The sequence below is a fragment of the Lipotes vexillifer genome, unplaced genomic scaffold, assembly GCF_000442215.2.
Source record: "Lipotes vexillifer unplaced genomic scaffold, Lipotes_vexillifer_v1.1 scaffold1598, whole genome shotgun sequence".
In the NCBI taxonomy this organism is placed as follows: Eukaryota; Metazoa; Chordata; class Mammalia; order Artiodactyla; family Lipotidae; genus Lipotes; species Lipotes vexillifer.
Window position 1 is genome coordinate 140,195 of NW_006799777.1, and position 19,380 is coordinate 159,574.

Sequence of the window (19,380 nt, forward strand, 5' to 3'; positions counted from 1 at the left end):
GGGAAAGAGAGCAGAAAGAAAGGAAGAAGAGAAATAGAGAGAGAAAGGAAGGAAGGAAGGAAGGAAAGAAGGAAGAGAGAAGGAAAGAAGAAAGAAAGAAAGAAAGAAAGAAAGAAAGAAAGAAAGAAAGAAAGAAAGAAAAAGAAAGAAAGAAAGAATAAGAAAAAGAAAAAAAGGGAAAATATTACATGCTAAGAGCTGCATTTCCCATACTGGGGAATAATGTGCTAAAATAAATTAGTGCTGTAGTCATTTACTTAATTCAAATAAGATGTAGCTTTATAGGGTCACAGAATCTGGCAGCCTGGTTCATGGTTGGAAACCACTTAACTGTCATTTCTGCACAGAAAGACTGTGTTGACATTTCCAGACTTTTAAAAAATCCCTGTCAACAGTCGCAAATGCCACCATATTAGGCACGCAGTTTTCCTGTTTCAGGAAGTAGAATTTAGAAGTTCGTGGAGGAAAAAATGTGCCTGGGGGTTCCATTAGCTTTGTATTTGAAAAACACATACATAGAAAAAAAAATGTTGTCTCTGTAGTGTCAAAGTGTCTTTGTGACTCAACTGTTGAAAATTTCTGTTTGGCATTAAGTTGAGTAAACACCTAGTAACCACTTAGTACTAAAGGTGTCTTGGACCTGAAGTTGGCTCTGTAGGTTTTGTCTGTTTCTAAGGAGAAAGTTTCCATGTAATATTTTCAAAGGCAAAAGGTTAAGCAAAAATGACATATATTGTAAAATCGAAAGTAAAAGGCACAGTACTGATGTGCTCAAAGTCCATGCATTTAAATTCCTTTGTATGATAATTTATGGTGATCATGTCTTCAGACTGCACTATTAGCATACTCACCCCTAACAAGAAGTTCTGCCTCATCTGACACACTGTCTGCTGTTGTCTGTACCCTGCAGCCATATCTCCCAGCATGCATCAGAAGGATGTTCCTGATCATTAAATCTGCAGAGGATGCTTGCTGAAAGAGGGATGAAGTGCCAGTTTAAAATGTTGCAAACCTGCCTAGTTCAAGGTGGTTTAAGGGGAACTTTGCATATTCAGTCAAAGGGCCCATTTTTGGCCTTACAATTTATATGACAACAATTCAGAAATCAAACATGCCCTACTTTAAGGAACACATGGAAGCTATGCTTTCAACAATTGCTAATAATGGGTTTGAACATTTAATATTGCATATAATAAGTTAGCAGCTACAATATTTAAAAAATATTTAAATATGCACAAACAAATTCATATCTTTAAAAGTACAGGAAAAATAATCAGTGAGCAAAAATTGTTGCTTTGCTATTCAGAGACAGGATTATTTTTTGTGGCAAGAAAGCATTATTGAAAGGAATAACAACACATGGAAATTAATTATGAGGCAACAGTAGTCAAAAGATTATCTTGTGTGGCTTTATAGAATGGCTGCTTTCGTAAGTACACTGTGGGCAACAGAATGAAGTAGTGCTTAGATGCAAGAGTGCTGGTCCCAAAGCCATGTGTTTTCATTTCACAGAGATTTATTCCTTCCATAACCACCACCATCAGGGGTAGGGTCAGCCTGAATCTCTGTTAATCAATGCAACTACAGAGCACAAAGGTGCCTCAAAACATCTGATCCTTGTTGGAAGCACGATGATTAGAACACATTTGAAGAACAACTGCAGTTAAGGAGATCAATAAGTATCAGGGAGATTATCTTTTAGATGTATCAGTTCATGGGATCAGTGCTGATCCTACATTTTAGTATAACTGGTACAACCTTTCATTACTTAATCTTGTCTTTCATTTACTTTAACAGGAAAGATAGATTTCCATTTTCATGAATATGTAAAGAGCTGATATTTACAACAATGCATGAGGTATTCTTTTCAGAGAATGACATAGTGAAACTCCAATATGCTCTTCAGTTTCCATGTTGCAATCAAAAGCAATTCACTGGAATGAGAGTATTCGCAGGCAGCATGAAATGACATCTTCAAAGAACTCAACACTCCTCTCCAACTGTAGTTGGGCACGTGAAAGAATGTTTAATGCAAGCTATGGAGAAGCACCCCAGATTAGAGATCTTTAATTTGTTGATGGAATGGGTGAATTATCTTAAAAAATGATGCATTTGTCCTTATAGGGCAGTGACCTGATGAGTATTTAAGACTTTTGTTGTTCACCTTTATTTTGAAATAAACTAATGGACTATATAAAAATCATGAAAATGAGAGGAATTTCTGGAAATCTGTTGGATTCTTTTTTTTTTCTTAGTATTTTCTTAGTATTCGTAAAAGGGTGAGAAGTCATTGGAAATTTTTACCTCTCAAATGATGTGTGTTTCTTTAAATGAATCAATTAACTGTATACTATGTTTTAGCCATTTCTTTCTGGTATTTCATTTCTGGTTTGTTTGTTTGTTTTCCTTCCCATTAGTCTTATGATAGGAACTTCTAAGGGTATTGACATTTTCTCTCATGAAATAATTGTTAAGACATGGCCTAGTTCAGTCATTTACAAGGGAATGCTTCTTGGTGAGAATGTATTAAAATGTTATAACAATAATTTCAAGGAATGTGATATTTGTCCAATGAATATCCTCCACTGCTAATTTCCTTAGATAAAATTGTTACTCAAATTTCATTTTCTCATCTGTACTAGACTAAGTGATCACTTCTTTCAAACCTGAAAAGGAAATTACCCTTAAAAAAAACCTTTGAATTCGCTTTGGGAAACAAAAGCAAACTGTAAACATCATAAGCCATGGCTCAGTTTCAAATCTACATAATATAATGCTGTCTAAATGAGCTTAAATATATTTACCAATTTATATAATATGGATCCATCTTAGATGTGAAGATCTCCTTTTACCCATGGATTTCTAAGATGCTCTCCTAGTAGGGTACTCTGTTAAATTAATCAAGAATCAATGTGCACACCATGGGCCTAGAATAGGGTCTATGTTTAATGGAAAAGCCAAGGAGATGCCCAGAAAATCAGAGAGGACTTTATTATTTCCAGAAGTAAAACTTCTGAAAGACTGTAGTCTTATTTACTAGAGTTTTTTGTTTGTTTTATTGTTTTTTTACTTGCTTGTTTTCCAGTTTCACAAACTGATTGGTGGCAGTTTAACAACAGAAAAAGTAATGATTATAAGTCATTTTTCAAGATCATGTTTTTGACAAAATTAACTCATAAAATCACATTCTCGTGATTAAATAATTGATTGCCTTTTTTCCCAGATCTTTTTCTTCCCAAATTATTGACTTCTTTTTTTGCTGGACAAAAGTCTTAAAACTTTTGTCCTTTTTGTTGAATTGTAGTGAAAGAAAACTTAATGGGATTAAAAGACTTCATTGAAAATCACATAAAGGTCCAAGGGATTCAGAAGGGTAAAACATAGCTTATCTTTTCTATGCTGTCCTTTCCTTGGTTCCTGCAATTAACAGCATGCAATGCTCTATAAACTGGCTGAAGCTCCATCACCATCATCAGGAATAAAAGCCTACAGCCTATTGTATATCTATTAATGACAAGACTATCGGAGGAGTTGAAATTGTCTCATTTGGGTCCCATTCCTCCTCTTTTGGATTATATCTGCATTATATTTTTAAAATTCTAAACAGGGAAGATTAAAAGTAAAATGAATGAATTGTGAACACTAAACCTAAATTACACTTTCAGGAGATTTACTGATCTTTCTAGAGAAGTAATGAGAAGAATTCATGTGGGAGCCCATTACACTTAATCTCAGCCCACAGTGTGCAGTTCCTGAGAGAGAACTTCCACAATTTAGTGCAGTTTTAATGAAATGGTTACTTACAGCAGATGTTTGCTTTCTTAAGCTTAAACCTCATTTTCACTTTTTCTCTCTTGGGAGTTACTCTCTCTTTTATTGTTTTCTTTGACATTTGTTTGACACTGCCTTTTCTTTGCTGCTTTCTTTGGCTTTATGAATAAATTGTGTTATGTGTTGCTTCAAAAGAACTTTCCCACAATCAGTGCTTAACACAACACTCCAAGCGTTGTGCATCTAGCATACTGCATGCCAAATAGTGGGAGCTCAATAACTATCTGTTGAATGGATGAATAAATGAGGGCTCTTTAATAAAGAGGCTGTCTGTTCACTCTCTGTGGGAGTGGCAACACTGCTAAGTCATTTACATTTCTTGGTCACATACGCTTATTAGAGCAGTTGCTACATTACTGTAACTTTTATTTATGACTCAGAAATAATAGAGGAAATGTCATCCTTCCACTCAAGTCCAGTTCTTTGTTGGCTTTCACATGGACTAAGGGTCCTGCTCATCCAACGTAAGACTGCCAGTTAAGACTTCCTAAAAGTGGAAGCATATTTAACTTTGCTGTTCAAAGTGCCTGTTAACTCTTGCTGCCTTGAGGATAAAGTACAATTTCCTTGTTTCAGCAGAGGTCTCCTCAGAGCATGATTCCACCTCCTATGCTGAATTCTGTGCTTCTATGACATTAACCTCACATTTCTTACTACACTGGAATATTTCCCATAATTCTGCCTGTTCTGTTACAGATGCTCATTCTCCCTTCTTTGCCTGGAAAGATACTTTTAGATACAGCTCAAATGCCTCCTCCTTGGCTAAGCCTTTCTTCATAAGTTCTGCCACTGTTTAGTTTTGCTTCATTAGCACTCTGCTCATGTCTCTGAACTAGCACTTGACATTCTTGGAAGTCACGCCTAAGGTCCTCTGGGCATTCTTAGAGCTGAGCTGGGCACTAGGGCAGCCGATTGTCTTTGGGTGAGCTAATGAGTGCATGGATGGCTTGCTTCCTTCCTTCTTCATGCCTGACAGTACCTCCACCCCTCCGTCTTTTTTCTCTTAAAGAAATAAGGAAGGGAAATAGGAAAGACTATGGAGTAAGACAGCAGAAAAGAGTGCTGAAAGAGTATATACAGGTTTTGGTATGACACAGAATTGTGTGAACCCCTGCTCTGCCACTTATTAAACTTTGAACTTGGGAAAATTACTCTATTGCTCAGAGATTCTCTCACAGCTTCAATGTGATAATGCAAGTAAAGCCCATAGCAGTGTGTCTGGCACATAGTAAATGTTTGATAAATGTTATCTGTTAAAGGCCACTATAATTGAATTCTTAGCCAAGAGGAATATTTCCTTAATTGGTATTCACTCCTTCAACAAACTGGATATCAATGTTTTCCATAGCTATAGTAAGTTTTCTGGTAAGTGCCTAGCTTTATTTTAGATGTGTGCTATCCCCCCTCTCATGGAATACTACTGCACTCAGAATAAGAAGACCTGATTTCTAGACTTAGATCGGTACCTTCCTAGCCCTGAGACTCTGGGCAAGGCAATTTATTGGAATAATAATAGCTACTCTGTCTCTCTCTTGAGTATTGAGGGAAACTGAATGAAACAATGTTCATACATGAACTCTTAGGAAATGTTACAGAAAGGTAAAGTACTTGTAAAGCATTTTTTCAGCAGGGTTTTTCTCTTTCTGACTTACTTCACTCTGTATGACAGACTCTAGGTCCGAATGCTGTACACATAGTAAGCACTCTGAGAAGGTTTGGGGGATGACTTGTCTAAACAACAAGATAACTTGACTGTTCTCATAAAAAGTGAATTCATGCTGAATGGCTTACTCAGAAACCTGCTAGGTATAGCAGTTTTTGTGTCCTTATTTAGGGTTTACATAAATTTCTCAATGGGCTCACATAGGGCTCTTCCAGCATCCCCAGTCCCCACCAAAGAGACACATAAACAATTCCTCTCTATAAAGCAAAGTAGTACAGCATGTAAATTCTATGAGATGTAATTTAAAAAATACCTTCTAACATAAAAAAATAACTGGGTATTAACTATGTGATATGGATTATTAGATATGATTTATATTATTGACATAAAATCTTGGATAGTTGAAATACTTTCCTGCTAACAATATTTCTTTTTCCCAGAGAATAATTTGCTTAAAATAGCCTACCATGATAAGAAAATAATACACATATACATTATTCTTCCTTTTACAATTGTATTTTTCTTAGACCTTTATATAATGGGATTTACACTCATGATGACCTGGGTTTTAATATTTTTTTTAAGAAAGTTGCTGTTATTAACTCACATGCTTAAATAATTGGATATATTATCTGAAATAGAAATTTTAGTTTCTTCCAGTGACAAAAATACTAGACAAAATGCTATTTGACAGACATTTATGTCTATTATGATGAAATATTAAATGCATCCAACAATGCATTGAAGATTAAAAGTAGGTAAAAATGGCTCTACCGTGCCATTACTGGGACCTTGGTATTTACTTCAAGCACATATTTTAAAAATGTACTGTTAAGTACTAAGGCAAATGCAGAAAGAGTTTTTCTTAGGGACATACATTAAAGAGGAAAAACTATTTGATGACTCATTGATGAACTCAGGATGGCTAGGTATCCAAACTGGATCGTTTAGTATTATAAACACAAAGTCACAAATTTATGGGATCAGTCTGCTACTTTGGTTAAAATGAAGATTAGGAATTATGAAGCAACTCAAAGCAAGAAATCACAATTAAATTTTAGTACAATGAATTACATTTTATAGATGATGATATTGAATATATGAAGAATACTGAGTGGATGAAAAAATGCTGTGTATATCACACTAGTGTTGCTCTTTTCCTAAGTTGGCATACAGGATTAGAGGGTGTGATATTTAACTTGTCAGCGGATGCCAGACTTAGGTGTCCTGTTTGTACCCTGATTCTTGAGAGATGTCTCTTATCTGGTCATATGTACATTGACTCTCCTTTCCCTGGCGGCAAGGTAAATGGGTATTCCTTTATCTAAGATTAACATAAACGGCCAAGGCAAAAGGACTCCATTGATGGAATGTTTGTGTCCCCTCAGATTCATATACAGTAAGTCCCCTACGTACAAATGAGTTCCATTTCGAGAGTACATTCGTTAGTCCGATTTCCTTGTAAGTTCAACAAAGTTAGCCTAAGTATCCAACTAACACAACTGGCTATATAGTACTGTACTGTAATAGGTTTATAATACTTTTCACAAAAATAATAAATAAAAAACAAACACAAAAAATAAAGAAAAATATATATATATCTTTCATGGTACACGGGCCTCTCACTGTTGTAGCCTCTCCCATTGTGGAGCACAGGCTCCGGACGTGCAGGCTCAGCGGCCATGGCTCACGGGCTTAGCCGCTCCGTGGCATGTGGGATCTTCCCGGACCGAGGCACGAACCCGTGTCCCCTGCATTGGCAGGTGGACTCTCAACCACTGTGCCACCAGGGAAGCCCCAAAGAAAACATTTTTAATATTACAGTACTGTAGTACCTTGAAAAGCACCATAGTACAGTGCAACAGTGAGCATATAGTGGCTGATATAGAGTGAACAGGCAAGAAATAAAGATATTGTACTATTGCACTCTATACTGTACTGTAAAGTACACAAAAGCACAGCCACTTGTAGAGGATGCACACACATGACGATGTACGCCAGACACAAGAACTAGCTTATGTGATTGTACATGTGAACACATGTCCGCGTCTTTAAAAGTTCGCAACTTGAAGGTTCGTATGTAGGGGACTTACTCTATTGAAACCTAAACCCTAATGTGATGGTATACGAAGGTGGATGCTTGGGAAATAATCAGAGTATAAGCATGGGTGAAGTCCTCATGAATGGTATTAGTGCCTTTATAAAAGAGACCTCAGAGAGCTCTCTCACCCTTTCTGCTGTGTGAGGACACAGTGAAAAGATGACCATCTGTCAATCAGGAGGCTGGCTCTCACCAAACACCAAACCTGCCAGTGCCTTGAACTTGGACTTCTCAGCCTCCAAAACTATGAGAAATAAATTTCTGTTGTGTATAAGCCACCCAGACTATGGTGTTCTGTTACTGTAGCCTCAATGGAATAATATAGGCCCTAAGTATGTATACTGTCATTTCTATATTAATCTAGTGCTTCTAAACTAAGAGGCATGAAATAGATAAGGTCACACAATTTATCAGTCTTATGCTTCTTGAATTTACTCTTAACTACATCCTACCTGTTGCCAAATTTGTCTTAAATGATTACTGAGAATATTTGACTCATAGTTCTTTTATTGTTTATGCAATTATCACTAATCATTCAGTAGATATTTATTTCTATGTGCTATGCTAAGCTTTGGATATACAGATATAGATTCTGCACTTAAGGATTGCTTAGTCTAATCCAGGTTTGATGGGAAAAATACAGGATGAGAATGTGGAGTAGCTTCCCTTACATCTGTATCTAGGCTTGGAAGAGATGTAAAGGAGACAGATGGATGTGTTATCTGATGGCAAAATACTCAGACCAGGTCCAGAGAGAAATGTTTTCTCCTCCATGTGCTTCATATAGTTTTAGCAATCATTCTGTGAGAATTGACTCTTAAATTTAGGTTTTTAATAGTAGCTTTCAAACCAGCTCTTTATATCCTCTATGTTATGCCCTCTCTTTGTCTCACTTTTACCCATATGACATGGCATTGCTAGGTTACTACTTTTTTAAAACTGATTTTATTTACAATCTCAAACATCTTCATTGGCTATCTTCACCTATTACCTACAGGATGGTCTAACTTCTTACTCAGCATTTGAGGCTGGATGCAACCAATCTTGTCTCTCACTTCTAGTGGAAAACATACTCTCTGCAACTTTCTTCAAGTTGTTCCCCAATGAACTGCCAAAGTCTCTGAATTCTGTGTCACACGTTAAAGCCTTTTTCAAGTCTTATGTCTTTCAGAAAGGCTTAACTGACCATGAGAACTGGCTACATCATTTTGGGGTCTCAGTGCAAATTGAAAATATGAACCCCCATGTCCAAAAATTATTCAGAATTTCAAAAGACTGACAGTCAAGATTTATACCAAGTACAAGATCCGTCTCAGTGTTGGGTGCTGGGTGACCACACAGCAGACCCATGAAGTTGGTCCCACTGAACCCTCCAGTTCACACTGATCTCCTAGAACATGTATGCATGTTCTAGGCAATGGTGCTCTTTGGAATAAATATCAAAGGAAAAATGCATCTCTTTATAAATTATAAAACACCTATCATTTCCTACCTTAATGTCTTTACCTCCTCTTTTATTCTACATTGACATGCGATCTTTTTTCTCAGTGCATTTTAGCATGAAAGAATAAGAATAATTAGATTATATCTTCTTAATGTTTGTGTTAAAAAACAGTGATTTAACTTTATGTTTTATACTGAATATTTGTTGTGAGCCTATCCAGACATTAGCATATTTATGCATTATTCCATCCAAATATTCTTTTTACTTTTTTCTTACATCTCCAGTACAAGCACAAAGCTCACTGATACACCTCTGCCGGCTTCAATGTGTTTGGTATGTTGGTGGCAAACAAAGAGACAGCATCTTATGTTTCAAAGAATGGAGATGGGGACTCCGTCTAAACTTTACAGTCCTAGAGATGGAAGGGACTATGGAGGGACTCTCATCCGCACTTTGAAGTTGGCAGTGTTTTAAGTGCCATGGCAGACCAGTTTTCTTTAAGAGAATTCTAGGCAAGAATGGTACTTAAACTCACATCATTAATATTATGAGAAAATCATTTTTTTTACATCTTTATTGGAGTATAATTGCTTTACAATGGTGTGTTAGTTTCTGCTTTATAACAAAGTGAATCAGTTATACATATACATATGTTCCCATATCTCTTCCCTGCTATGTCTCCCTCCCTCCCACCCTCCCTATCCCACCCCTCTAGGTGGTCACAAAGTGCTGAGCTGATCTCCCTGGGCTATGTGGCTGCTTCCCACTAGCTATCTATTTTACGTTTGGTAGTGTATATATGTCCATTCCACTCTCTCGCTTTGTCACAGCTTACCCTTCCCCTTCCCCGTATCCTCAAGTCCATTCTCTAGTAGGTCTGTGTCTTTATCCCTGTCTTACCCCTAGGTTCTTCATGACATTTTTTTTCTTAAATTCCATATATATGTGTTAGCATACGGTAGTGTTTGTATGACAGATCAACATTTTCATGGAATCTCTTCAGTAATAATATTTTATAATCTGAATAACACCTGGTCCATAGGTTGGCTCAATGAGGCAACACTGGTAGAGGTAAAAAGGTGTTACCAATCATGGCAGTAATCAATGTTTTTCCCTAAGAGTGAATTACACCATTGTCTAGGAATAGAATAATCTTACTGTCTTTCACTGTTTATGCTTTTTAAATTACCTCCATTGATGTTACATAAAGATGATACCACTAGTTAGAAAAAATTTTGTTCCTCCATGCATTAGCTTGTGCTTTCTAAACAGCTAGTAATGGCCTGACCACCAGGAAAGCTCTAGAATAATAACATTTTACAATAGCTATACATTTATTTTATGAGAGCTCATAGCATATGCACAGTTAAAGTTGTCCATTCATTCATGTAATAATCATTTGTTAGAGTGTCTAATCTGTCTAAACAGGAAACTGAAAACACTTGGCACCTTTGAAGTTATGCCCTTGTTCTTTGCTAATAGAAAATATGGATGAGATTTGACCCAACCTATGGATTTTCTCAATGCAGTGTTTCAGTTGACTGGAGTTGGTATAAGAGATGAAATCTGTCATATCTGATCTGCACATGTTACAAGATAAGAGATAAATTGTGCCTTTGAGAAACTCACAATGCAATGTGGGAGGTAGACAGTTAGCTCTAATGCAATGTGCTGTGTTAAAATAAATAATAGGACAAAAATATCATTGCAGAAAAATTGATTTTAGTGTGCAAAGAAAAATAACAAATCATCTGGTTCAACCAATTCCTATAGCAGTTGAGAAGGCAGGGGGCTAAAGAGTGTAGGTGACTTGTTCAAGGGCAGGTTAAGCATGGAGGCTGAAGTAGAGCCTTGGACACTTGACTCTTAGTCAAGTGTTCTTTCCACTCTACTATTGTGACTATGAAACCAATCCTTGTTCTACTTAAACTTGCAGGTAATTTGATTCACTTGTACAAGTTGAAGCACAGTTTGGCAAGCATACCAAAATAAAATGGTTTCAGTATATGGTAACAACCACAAAACTATTATTAGAAATTAACTCTCCAAATACACCATAGAATGATCTGAGAGCTCATGTTTTTAAGACTGCTTTTTATCAGCCATATCCAAACATGAAATGTTTCATCTTCCCTTGAAATGCCAGAATCACTTTTCTGATAATACATGTGACCCATTAGCTTCATTTACCCATGCCATCATTCAACTTTTCTGTGACTTTTAATCCAGCATTGAGAGAATTTTCTGTGTGTGACCCACAACTGATATGTTTTCTTTTAGCCATGTGTAGTTTGTAGTGACACAGTTTTAGCTGAAGAAGAGTTGACCAAATTTGACTTCCTAACTTAAGTGCATAATTTAGAGGGAGCAATATTTTACTGATATTTCAACGTGTTTGTTCTCTCTTCTCTAGTACTGTCTATTTTACATTTATCTTTGAAGTTAACACTATTTTGTTACACCATGATATAACAGCTTCCAGGATGAATTGTGTTTTATTTTGCTACTGATTTTTACATTGTGGAATAGTCAGTGTCTACACACAAGTCTAGTCCTATCCTGGCTATGGGAAAGAGTGCTCAGACACCAGTCTGGAGGTTTTCTATTTCTCCCCTGAGATCACAGAGCCCAGGCAGGCAGAATATGGTAGCTCTCATCTCATCCATCAGTTAGGGCCAGTATTGATCTGATATTGTTATAAAGTATCAAAGTCTTAGGAAAGTAGTAGACCACTCTGTGTTTCATTGATTTTGCATAGAACTATACGAATGGGTCCGAAATGAGGCCAGTTTGTTTGTGTGCCTCTATTTTACTTAGGACTCTTAGATGCCAGCAATTTATCACCCTGGGTCCCTGGAATTATGAGGGAAGGATAGAGGCTAATGCTGAGTCTAAAAGACTCATTTGGCTACTCTGGCTGAAGGCTCAGCCACTGTGGAACAGATTCAAGCCATCCTCAGTGTTACCTACCTGATTTCATGAGCCACAAAATTGTAAGCAGAGCAAATGGTTGTCATTTTCCAACACTAAGTTTTGGAGTGGCTTGTGGTACAGCAGTAAATAATCATAAAATAATTAGGTACCTGGAAGTGGGGTGCTGACATAACTAAAGTCTAAACATGTGGCACTGGCTTTGGGGTTCTAGTTCAGAGGCTTGGAAGGCCATGAGGACATTACTACTGACAACTGGAAGGATCTCAAGGAGACTATTGGTAAGGGCTTGAGGAACAGTGAGGAAACTTCCTGAATAGTGGAGAAAAGGAGATGAGCTGAAAGAGAGACGTGCTCATTTCTCAAGCAGAATATAGAAGAAATCTAAAGGAGCTGAGGCTCCAGATGAAAAACAGAAAGACTCTTCAGCTTTAGTCGTGCCAAGTGGTAACAGACTAGTAAAGTAAGAAATGGCCTTGGAAAAAACCAAATCCAGGATGCTACAAAATAAAACATATTCCCAGAGTAAAGGTACCAAGTTGTGGCTAAAAGATACTTTATTTGCACTGGAATATTACAGGCATTTTTCCAGAGGAACCAGACCCTCTGTCCAAGATAGGGAAGAATTTGAAGAAACTGTTAATGGGGGCTGAGAAAGCATTGAGAAGATCATAATTGGAGGATGGAGGAAAAGGTAACTGAGTTATGAATTGGCAGAAAAATTAGCAAAACCCTTGGCAGGCGAGGGTTATGTGGAAGATGAGCTCAGAGTATGTCTCATAGAGGTCTCTTTATATATATGAAATAATATGGTTTGCAATGGAAAAAGTGTGTTGACAGATGTTTTAAAAGAAAGAAAAATGATCATGAATGGTGGAGAAACTTTTATACCTAATTTTTTTGCAAAAATATAATATTCCACATGGAATAAGTAATTTTATATAAGAATTTCTAAAGATGTATTTTCCAGTTAAATATCTGACTGTTTCAAGTTTATCCTAAAAATTCAAGTTTTTTTCTCATTTTATTTTCAATATTAGTAAATATTTTAACAAGTACAATCTTCAAGAAGTAGATGTATTATTTCAACTATGGGCTTTATGACCAAATACTAAGTATTATTTTGCCAAACCTAACTTGATAGTTGCTAATGCTTAGGGACAAGTTTCTGAGTCAAAAAATACCCCACTGCAAAAGAAGGAAATTTGGGTCACAGCATCCATTTAAGCACTGTTTTTCACAGTCATGAAGATTCTCATCAACATCAAAAATACCTAGAATTTAGGGAATTTAAACACATCAACGTCAGAAAAGACTATTCAAACTATTGCTTAGATTGTGAGCTACAACAGCAATCTTCCAATGAAGATTCAATCAGAAGAAGAATAGTTCAGTTAAAAGGAAAGGTCAAACTGAATAAATGTGTCAGTCAGAAGCCAACTATGAAAAGTTCAAGGTCAAGGACTCTCGCAGTCAAATTCAACTGACATTTTGAAAGTGATTGAGTCATTTTGATACAGAAAACTCATTTTTAATAAGTCTTTGTAATTTTATGAAAGAGAATTCACCAATTATTTAATGTATAAAAATCAGTTTACTCAGAGATTGAAAAATTGTCAGAAGTCATAGTCAGAAGTCATAGTCTATTACTTCCCCTAACTTTTCTGTAAATATATAATACTGCTTCTGATATTTCAAGGAAGAGTTACAAGACTCTTTCAAAAGTGCACACCTTTGAATTGACTGCAACACTAATGATTATATATGTACATATATTTTATTCTAAGATTTCACAATGCTAGGGCTTGAATGGCTCATTATATGTGAAATATTTTGTGTGTGCTGTTTATACAAATTAAGGGATGCTGTGCCTTACCCAGAAAAAGGACATTGTTCCATTCTATAAGATTATTATTGCTTTTAGAGAAAATCTTTATTTAGCTTTAGAGAAACTAGTTTATCATTTATCGAGATATTATATATACAAATATATTCTTAGCCATAGGAAGAATTCTGATTTGAGATTATTTTTCCAGTTTGGAACCCCTTCTGAATTAAGAATTTTCAAATTCTAAGACATCATGAGACTGAAATATCTTCCATAAATAAGCAAGTATGCAATATTTAACAGAATAAAATGTGATTTGGGGGCTATCAAAGCCCCCTCCCGAAAAAATGTTTAGTATTCATTAAAACTTTTAAAGATGATTTCACTGTTATCAGCCAGCATATCTGAAGAGTTTTTTTGGTTTTAATCTTTGAATATAACCTTTAAAAATAATAGAACTTTAGAATTATATAGGAACATTAGGAGTCGTCTACTCTAACCTCTTCACTTTGATGATAAGGGCTCTGAAATGTGAAATGAATCATCCAAGGTATTACAGTTAAGTAGGGACAAAGCTGGGCCCACACCAAAAACTCTTGATAACACCTCCACACCAGATCTAGTAATTTTTTACCATATAATGATGTCACTCAGTAGTGTACTTTGACATTATATCATTTATGAGAAAAACATCCTGCAGCATCTATTTAAATTAAAAATAGTTTTGTTCTTTTACCCTGCAATCTATTCCTGAGAATCTATCCCAAAGAAAGGAAATTATTAACACCCAAGAATGCAGATATTCAGAGTTGTATTCTGTAATATTGTTCATTAATCTCTCAAAACAGGAAACAGAGTTAGTATTTACTAACAGGGTAATGGCTAAATTGAGGAATAGTCATATACTTATTATGTACCCATTGAAAAGAATGAATTAGAGGTATATCATGTGACATGGAAGAATTAAGATAATAGTGAGATGCAGAAAAACATGTAAAGTATGTTTCAATATTTAAAAAAATAATCACAAAAATATCCCTCCACATATGTAAATCTAACTAGGATTATAGTAGGACTGAGGATAATATAGAAGGACATATATAGAACATTAAAAAGCTTAACTGTGATAAATGCTTTCATGGGAGGATAAAAGCAGGGGAAAGTCATCCTAACAAAAGCAGCATGCATGATATAATCTCACTTGTGTAACATGTGTAACTGTGTATGCTTGAAGAGATGCATGGAAACATGATTACAAAAATTAATGGTGATTACCTTAAAGTAGTATGATTCCAAGGGATTTTTATTCTCTCCTTTCTAGTTTTAGTATGTTTAAATGATCTATAATAAGCTTCTGTTATTTATGTAAGTAGAAAAAAACTTTACCTTCATTGTGGTGAAAAAATGAAAAACTGACTTTGATTTAGAGCTGAAAGATATTGTTACCATGGAGAAGCACCAAGCCAAGTGTTTATCATCAATTGCAGATATTATAAACAAATCAGCTTGTGTGGCTTAAACAATACATGCCAGATAAGCAGATCTTCCCACACAAGTGAAGATTGCATTTCTGTTTCTAACTACAGATAGCCATTTAGAACTCAGTCTCTTTATGATTATGCATCACTGACTTATGGTGCTCTCAAGGCATCTGTTAAAAAAGAGTCTTAATATTTCCTTACGCTGAATGTCAGACTGATTTAGCGCTGCAGTTGTATGTTAGCAATCAATAGTTGCATTCTGTTTGTCATCACGTGAAATGTTGTTCTTCGTATATTCTATTTTTTTTAACATCTTTATTGCAGTATAATTTCTTTACAATTGTGTGTTAGTTTCTGCTTTATAACAAAGTGAATCAGCTATACATATACATATATCCCCATATTTCCTCCCTCTTGCGTCTCACTCCCACCCTCCCTATCCCACCCCTCTAGGGAATAGCACTGACTTGATCTCCCTGTGCTATGTGGCTGCTTCCCACTAGCTATCTATTTTACATTTGGTAGTGTATACATGTCCATGCCACTCTCTCACTTCGTTCCAGCTTACCCTTCCACATCTCCTTGTCCTCAAGTACATTCTCTATGTCTGTGTCTTTAGTCCTGCCCTGCACCTAGGTTCTTCCGAACATATTTTTGTTTGTTTTTTAGATTCTATATATATGCATTAGCATACAGTATTTGTTTTTCTCTTTCTGACTTACTTCACCCTGTATGACAGACGCCAGGTCCATCCACCTCACTACAAATAACTCAATTTCGTTTCTTTATATGGCAGAGTAATATTCCATTGTGTATATGTGCCACACCTTCTTTATCCATTCATGTGTCAATGGACACTCGGGGTGCTTCCATATCCAGGCTATTGTAAATAGAGCTGAAATGAACCTTGTGGTACATGACTCTTTTTGAATTATGGTTTTCTCAGGGTATATGCCCAGTAGTGGGATTGCTGGGTCGTATGGTAGTTCTATTTTTAGTTTTTTAAGGAATCTCCATACTGTTCTCCATAGTGGCTGTATCAATTTACATTCCCACAAACAGTGCAAGAGGGTTCTCTTTTCTCCACACCCTCTTCAGCATTTATTGTTTGTAGATTTTTTGACGATGGCCATTCTGATCGGTGTGAGGTAATACCTCACTATACTTTTGACTTGCATTTCTCTAATGCTTAGTGATGTTGAGCATCCTTTCATGTGTTTGTTGGCAATCTGTATATATTCTTTGGAGAAATGTCTATTTAAGTCTTCTGCCCATTTTTGATTGGGTTATTTGTTTTGTTTTGTTTTCTTGATATTGAGTTTCATGAGCTGCTTGTAAATTTTGGAGATTAATCCTTTGTCAGTTGCTTTATTTGAAAATATTTTCTCCCATTTTGAGGGTGGTCTTTTTGTCTTGTTTATGGTTTCATTTGCTGTGGAAAAGCTTTTAAGTTTCATTGGTCCCATTTTTTATTTTTGTTTTTATTTCCATTACTCTAGGAGGTGGGTCAAAAAAGATCTTGCTGTGATTTATGTCATAGAGTGTTCTGCCTATGTTTTCCGCTAAGAGTTTGATAGTTGCTGGCCTTACATTTAGGTCTTTAAGCCATTTTGAGTTTATTTTTGTGTATGGTGCTAGGGAGTGTTCTAATTTTATTCTTTTACATGTAGCTGTCCAGTTTTCCCAGCACCACTTATTGAAGAGGGTGTCTTTTCTCCATTGTATATTCTTGCCTCCTTTATCAAACATAAGGTGACCATATGTGCGTGGGTTTATCTCTGGTCTTTCTATTCTGTTCTAGTGATCTACATTTCTGTTTTTGTGCCAGTATTATACATATTATACATATTATATATGTCCATGTCTCTCTCTCGCCCTATCACAGCTCACCCTTCCCCCTCCCCATATCTTCAAGTCTGTTCTCCAGTAGGTCTGTGTCTTTATTCCTGTTTTACGCCTAGATTCTTCATAACATTTTTTTTTCTTAAATTCCATATATATGTGTTAGCTTATGGTATTTGTCCTTCTCTTTCTGACTTACTTCACTCTGTATGACAGACTCTAGGTCTATCCACCTCATTACAAATAGCTCAATTTCGTTTCTTTTTATGGCTGAGTAATATTCCATTGTATATATGTGCCACATCTTCTTTATCCATTCATCTGATAATGGGCACTTAGGTTGTTTCCATCTCCGGGCTATTGTAAATAGAGCTGCAATGAACATTTTGGTACATGACTCTTTTTGAATTTTGGTTTCCTCAGGGTATATGCCCAGTAGTGGGATTGCTGGGTCATATGGTAGTTCTATTTGTAGTTTTTTAAGGAACCTCCATACTGTTCTCCATAGTGGCTGAACCAATTCACATTCCCACCAGCAGTGCAAGAGTGTTCCCTTTTCTCCACACCCTCTCCAGCATTTATTGTTTCTAGATTTTTTGATGATGGCCATTCTGACTGGTGTGAGATGATATCTCATTGTAGTTTTGATTTGCATTTCTCTAATGATTAATGATGTTGAGCATTCTTTCATGTGTTTGTTGGCAGTCTGTATATCTTCTTTGGAGAAATGTCTATTTAGGTCTTCTGCCCATTTTTGGATTGGGTTGTTTATTTTTTTGTTATTGAGCTGCATGAGCTGCCTGTAAATTTTAGAGATTAATCCTTTGTCAGTTGATTCATTTGCAAATATTTTCTCCCATTCTGAGGGCTGTCTTTTGGTCTTGTTTATGGTTTCCTTTGCTGTGCAAAAGCTTTGAAGTTTCATTAGGTCCCATTTGTTTATTTTTGTTTTTATCTCCATTACTCTAGGAGATGGGTCAAGAAGGATCTTGCTGTGATTTATGTCATAGAGTGTTCTGCCTATGTTTTCCTCTAAGAGTTTGATAGTTTCTGGCCTTACATTTAGGTCTTTAATCCATTTTGAGCTTATTTTTGTGTATGGTGTTAGGGAGTGATCTAATCTCATACTTTTACATGTACCTGTCCAGTTTTCCCAGCAGCACTTAGTGAAGAGGCAGCCCTTTCTCCACTGTAAATTCCTGCCTCCTTTATCAAAGATAAGGTGACCATATGTGTGTGGGTTTATCTCTGGGCTTTCTGTTCTTTTCCATTGATTTATATTTCTGTATTTGTGCCAGGACCATACTGTCTTGATTACTGTAGCTTAGTAGTATAGTCTGAAGTCAAGGAGCCTGATTCCTCCAGCTCCGTTTCTCATTCTCAAGATTACTTTGGCTATTCAGGGTCTTTTGTGTTTCCATACAAATTGTGAAAATTTTTGTTCTAGTTCTGTGAAAAATGTCAGTGATAATTTGATAGAGATTGCATTGAATCTGTAGATTGCTTTGGGTAGTAGAGTCATTTTCACAATGTTGATTCTTCCAATCCCAGAACATGGTATATCTCTCCATCTATTTTTATCATCTTTAACTTCTTTCATCAGTGTCTTATAATTTTCTGTATACAGGTCTTTTGTCTCCTTAAGTAGGTCTATTCCTAGATATTTTATTCTTTTTGTTGCAATGGTAAATGGGAGTGTTTTCTTGATTTCATTTTCAGATTTTTCATCATTAGTATATAGGAATGCCAGAGATTTCTGTGCCTTAATTTTGTATCCTGCTACTTTACCCAATTCATTGATTAGCTCTAGCAGTTTTTTGGTAGCATCTTTAGGATTCTCTATGTATAGTATCGTGTCATCTGCAAACAGTGACAGCTTTACTTCATCTTTTCCTATTTGATTCCTTTTATTTCTTTTTCTTCTCTGATTGCTGTGGCTAAAATTTCCAAAACAATGTTGAATAATAGCGGTGAGAGTAGACAACCTTGTCTTGTTCCTGGTCTTAGTGGAAATGGTTTCAGTTTTTCACAGTTGAGGATGATGTTCGCTGTGGGTTTGTCATTTATGACCTTTATTATGTTGAGGTAAGTTCCCTCTATGCCGACTTTCTGCAGGGTTTTTATCATAAATGGGTGTTGAATTTTGTTGAAAGCTTTTTCTGCATCTATTGAGATGATCATATTTTTTTTATCCTACAATTTGTTAATATGGGGTATCACATTGATTGATTTGTGTATATTGAAGAATCCTTGCATTCC

General features: G+C 36.0%; 1 protein-coding gene across 1 annotated transcript in view; it reads right to left on the reverse strand.

The window, feature by feature from the left end:
* The window catches only part of CNTN5 (contactin 5), a 533,631-nt gene that overhangs the window by 135,957 nt on the left and 378,294 nt on the right, over positions 1-19,380 (reverse strand). The window contains exon 14 of the mRNA XM_007471947.1: positions 852-972. Within this exon, the coding sequence (XP_007472009.1) occupies positions 852-972 (121 nt within the window). The remainder of the gene's footprint in view (positions 1-851; positions 973-19,380) is intronic.